General features: G+C 34.6%; 1 protein-coding gene across 1 annotated transcript; it reads left to right on the forward strand.

The window, feature by feature from the left end:
• The first annotated feature begins 958 nt into the window (after positions 1 to 958).
• On the forward strand, positions 959 to 1,806 carry LOC106343393 (protein LIGHT-DEPENDENT SHORT HYPOCOTYLS 9). The gene has a single exon (XM_013782590.1). It carries the CDS (start codon positions 1,066 to 1,068, stop codon positions 1,645 to 1,647), a length of 582 nt encoding a protein of 193 aa, XP_013638044.1. The 5' UTR covers positions 959 to 1,065; the 3' UTR covers positions 1,648 to 1,806.
• The last annotated feature ends 4,033 nt before the right edge of the window (positions 1,807 to 5,839 follow it).

The following is a 5,839-nucleotide window of genomic DNA, read 5'->3' on the forward strand; positions in this document are numbered from 1 at the left end:
TAAATAACCACATCAAAAGTTAATTAACAAACCAAGTATAATAACAACATTTTCGTATCAATTCTTTTAAAGGAGCTGGAGCACCTTCTCACGGGTCCCATCCATCGATATATATTCTCTCTTCCGTTTAATAAAATACTAATGTGTACTAATTTGTATATATATTATTACAAAGTCGATATTTGAATAAGTGTTGTGTACGTTGCTAAAATATTTTTCTAGGATGATGACAAAGAAAGTCATAGAAAGTAACGTGTGAACCTAACGATAACAAAATACGTACAATATTTATAAAACTAGTATACAAAAAGGATAAAATCTCATTAAATAGATCTTCTTCATTTGTCAAACGTAGTATGGATTGGTCATTAAGATATATAATATATGCGGTGTCTCTAAAAACAATATGAAGCTTTCACATTATCTTATAAATTATTTTGTAAGATCGAAACTAATCCTACCTTCGCAATGATTGCCTTTTTGATAAATTGGTATTTACTAGTTGTAGCTTGTATATAAATTTACATGATATCTATACAGTTATCCTTATTTAGTTTCAATCGTGCATCACAAAAAATGGTATGATCGGTCATGGATAAAACCGAATGAAAAATTACATAAATATAAATTTTCAAATTTGTAAAAAAAATTAAAATCTTTACTAATATCTTTACTAATATTGCCTATAGCCCCAGAATCTCAGGTGACATTGGTTCATTATAATGATATATTTGATATCTTCAGTTATTGTAGTCCTATGTAAAATTATAATATGATTTGTTTTCAAAAAAAAATGTAATATTCATAATTACTTAAAATGTTTATATTCTGATTCAGTTACATGGTGTTCAAATAAAAGCAGATAGAATTTTCGTATTCGCATGAAATGATAAAAAATTACTGTCGCTTTATTTATATATATTTTTCGTAAAAATACTTGAATAGTTTCTCTTCTCGTTCCATTATTTCTCAGTACTACGTATCATCCCTCTCTCTCTCTCTTTCCTTTACTTTATTGCCGCTTTTAAACCTGCGATTTGCTCATAGACCAAAAACATATACCTAATGATGTCTTCGGAGCATCACACACCAACGAAAGATCCACCGGATCATCCATCTTCTTCCTCCAACCATCTCAAGCAACCGCTTCCTTCTCAACCGCAACCGCTCAGCCGCTACGAATCGCAAAAACGCCGCGATTGGAACACGTTCATCCAATACCTAAAATCGCAGAATCCACCGTTGATGATGTCTCAGTTTGATTACACGCACGTGCTAAGTTTCCTAAGGTACTTAGATCAGTTCGGTAAAACCAAAGTACATCACCAAGCTTGTGTCTTCTTCGGACAACCCGATCCACCAGGACCGTGCACGTGTCCTCTCAAACAAGCTTGGGGAAGCTTAGATGCTTTGATCGGACGGTTGAGAGCTGCTTACGAGGAACACGGTGGCGGGTCACCTGATACAAACCCGTTTGCAAACGGGTCAATCCGGGTTCACTTGAGGGAAGTGAGAGAATCTCAAGCCAAGGCTCGTGGGATTCCTTACAGGAAGAAGAAGAGGAGGAGGAAGACCATAAACGACGTCGTAGTGGTCAAGAAAGATGTTGCAAACTCTTCATCGACTCATAATCAGTCGTCCACTTGATCATTTATCATATAAAAAATATTTCCACTATAGGTAATCAATATATAAATTCTCTTTCTTATCTAATTTAAAATTTCATAGGCTATTTGAGTTGGAATTATTCCCTCTGAATAATTAGACCACAAAACTCAAAATGTATCTGTTTATATATAATTGTGATGGACACCATCAATTTTTCCTGATTATCTCTGTCGTTAACCCTAATTATCTTGAGTTCTTGGAATAGCCCATATACGTACATATACCTGATTATCAAGTGTCGTTAACTCAAAATATAATTTTGGTTTGTCATTAGCTATTAGACTGTGTCCTAATAGTAAATGTATTTTAAGGACAACATTTTTTTAGACGTTGCATGCATGATGTATTCTCTGGTACATATATATGTAGGTCTGCAGGTAAATGATATTTCTTACATGTACGCATATATATTTGTTGTCAAAGGCAAGTTATACCTATATAGATGAAGGTATATGTACGTATGTAGCTATGTAGCTATGAATTGGCTATAGACCATATTATTTAATAATCGTGGCTTGGAGTCTGTTAAGAACACTAGCTCGGTAAGATGATCATTAGGATAAGCCGATTTTTATATAATTCCAATTGCCCTGCTTCTTTACATTTTATTCATGAGTTCCGAACAAACGTTTTGTAATGGGACGTTCTAATATACATCATACGTAATTACTATCAACTCGGCTTTACTTGCGCGCCCCATTGGATGGTTGATTCTAAATAAGATTTCATTTATTGACTCAAATGGGCAATAACCTTAACTCAAATAAAATCTATACGGTTTAAGACTGTCCTGCTAGAGTTCCGAAGGACTGTCCACTCTAACGAAAGACACACATACAAGCCGATTATCATAACTCTGGATCCGACTTCGATGATCACCGTCTGGTTCCGGTTAATTGAAGTGGAGAGCAAAGTCTCCACTTTCTCCTCACCCTTTGATCCATTGCAACACTTATGACCAGAAACAAGCTAAAAACACAAGAACACACAACAACCTAACCTAACACACGAGAAACAAAAACTAGACAAACTACAAGGACTGCCTAGACTAAAACATGGGATTGAATGGAGACAGCATCACAGACAAGGTGGAACGATACATGTAAATAAAGCAGTTTGAATCACAGCCACAAGAACAGTCAAATGACAAGGACTTTTGCGCTGGGAAGTTGAATCTAAAATATGTTGTCTTCAAGATCAATCGACCCGCGAGACAAGCGGAGAGACAAAGAACCCACCACGCTCAGCCTCTGAAAAATAAAGGGATGTCCGCCTCAAAACCCATCCGAAAACTCACGGAGACATGAAAACTTCAAGATAAATGCAAGCACTAGACATTCAAAGCTGAGACTTCGCAAAAAAACAACCCTAGAACAAACCGCGAAGCCGTGACGGAGAGAGACAAAGAGATGCGACCCCCATACGACGACCGTATCACCAAACAACCCTATATTACTGGATCTTATATTTATAAATTATAACTGACGTTTTAGAAATAAGTATTGTCATGCAATCGTGATATACTTCAAACTAAAATAAGTTTGTGAAAATTATATGCGTAATGAGTTGAATAATTTACAATTGATTGTTCATGAATAGGTTACAAAAATAACACAAAGTATACTTTTTTTTATTAAATATCAAATTTATTGATCAAAGGTGGAAAAGAATTTACAAGAGATGATATGTTGTTCTAATCTGTAAAGAATAAAAGAATGATATATTCTAAAATGTGTAGACCGTAAACCATCTCACTAGTAGTCCGCTCAGCTTGTGGTTGCCTATATACTTCAATGAAGAAATGCGATTCTTGACCAGCTTCCCAATAGCCTTATTAGTCGTGTCCACTGGTGCCCACACTCATCCATGCCTTCTGGATTTCCTCTCCTTCCACAGCACATAGATGGCTGTCTGAAACACTAAGCGGAGGAGTATAGCATCAAGTCTGTTCCTGTTCGGACGTAATAGGGAGGTGACTGTGTCTTCCTAGTCTGGTGTTATCGCTGCACCAAGTAACTTCTCTGCAACATTCATCCATACTGTGAAGGTATATGGGCATGCGAAGAACAAATGATCCCTGCTTTCATCTTTCTCTCAGCAGTAGACACAACATTGCTCCATTACCCAGTCTCTCATTCTAATACCGGTTGATAATCTGTCTTTGAATGCTAACCAAACCATGAAGAATTGTCTGGGAATGGCCTGAGGGAACCACACAATACAATTCCATGGAGGCTTTGTCTTTTTAACTCGCAGGTAGTTCCAAGTCTTGGAAGCTGAGAAGTAAGGTTTAAAATCATCCTGATCATGTCTCCATAGAGCTATATCTGGTCCTGCAGTAGCTACCGGCCGTGGAGTCTTAACTAGCATATCACACAAATTAGTGTATCGTCTCTGTTCACATCTTCGAATATTCCAGCTGTCGCCGCGGGTTGCTTCAACAAGAGTTGCGGACCTGCTCACTCCAAGGTAGCTTATGCTTAGATCACCTGTGATATCAAGCAATCTGCCCATTCCCAACCAGTTGTCGAACCAAAAATGCACTGTTTCCCCATTTCTTACCTCGAACCGAATGCATTCATATGCAATGGGTCGGAGTTTGAGCAGTTTCCTCCATACCCACAATCCCTTTTTGTCGCTGGCGTCCCAGTAAGAGCTATTCTTGAGTAGATACTCTCGAGTCCAAGCAACCCAAAAAGAACCAGTTAGAAAGAATAGTTTCCAGATAAGACTCAGTGCAAATACTCGCGAAGTGTCTCTAAGGCGTCTGATGCCTAGTCCACCTTCTTCCTTGGGGCAACAGAGATCTTTCCACGCTACTTTGGCTTTATAAGTAATGGTTGGCCATATTATTAAAACATAATAACAGTACATAAATATAACAGTGTAATTGAGAATTAAAACTAAACTACATAAATATAACAGTATAATCGTAAAGTATACTTTTTACTAAAACATAAGTATATCTATATTATTAAAACTAAACTACTTTTTGGTACTGTTTGGAAACATGCATAATAATATAATTGAGAATTGTTTGGAAACATATAGCAGTATAAAAAAAAGTATAGTGTATTTTTAGTAATTTCATTAATATAATTAATTGTTTTCATATTTTACTCAGTTTAAAAATTTCATTAATTATATTACATTAATAATATATCACATCATTAATTATATTACCACAAAAATAATAGTGAAGATTTTATTTATTAGTTAATCAACATTAATTTTGTGCAAATTATAAAATCAAATATGTAAAATAATTGGGTTTTGTATTTGGTTAAACGTTCGGTTTAGTTTGTTTTTCTAAAAAAAAAAAATTTAGGTTTCAATCGGTGGAAAATTACGTGGCCAAAGTGATAATTCAAAGAGATATTTTGTGTATAAAATAATAACTTAAATCAAAATAATAAAATGTTTTACATTTATGTCACTTAATTTTTCACTCCATATAATTATTTTACTAAATAAAAAAAAAATTTTATTTCACTTAGTTTAGCCAAAAACATAGAAAGAATCCTTTTTATTATTTTATAAAATCAGTTAGGCATGAACATTGGCTATCCATTTAGGTACGGATTGTTCTTTTCGGATATCTTTTTTTTTAATTAGGTCCACTTGAATATTATAAATTTATGTGTGGATTTTGTGTTAGGTCTTTCTGGATCTCGATGAGTTCGGTTCTGATGTTAGAAATGTCTAAATAGAAAATATATCTGAAACGGTTCAGATATTTGTACCAAAAATAACCATATTATCCGATTCGGTCCAGGTCTTTTGAATATAATTAATTATATTACGATTCATCTACAATATATAATATTAATTAAAAAAAAGATATCAATGTATATAAAAATATATAAATGATCAGTATCCCGGGATGCACGGACCAAGTTGTATATGTAAAGCTAAAGTGATCTCTGGGCTTGTGGGCTGAACATATATATAATGTAAAATTAGGGGTGGGCAAAAAACCCAAACCGAACCGATCCAAACCAAACCAACCGAAGTTAAACTGATCCAAACCAAACCGTGCTCTTTACATAACCCAATTGGTTCATGTTTTACTCAACCCGAATGGTTTGGTTTGGTTTGGGTTCAAACCGAACCAAATCAATAATCTAATATATTTTTATCTATAAATAAATATATATATATATATATATAT

The sequence above is a fragment of the Brassica oleracea genome, chromosome C1, assembly GCF_000695525.1.
Source record: "Brassica oleracea var. oleracea cultivar TO1000 chromosome C1, BOL, whole genome shotgun sequence".
In the NCBI taxonomy this organism is placed as follows: Eukaryota; Viridiplantae; Streptophyta; class Magnoliopsida; order Brassicales; family Brassicaceae; genus Brassica; species Brassica oleracea.

Excerpts from the sequence above, each read along its gene's own strand:
- LOC106343393 (XM_013782590.1), top strand. The coding sequence starts at position 1,066 with ATGATGTCTTCGGAGCATCACACACCAACGAAAGATCCACCGGATCAT.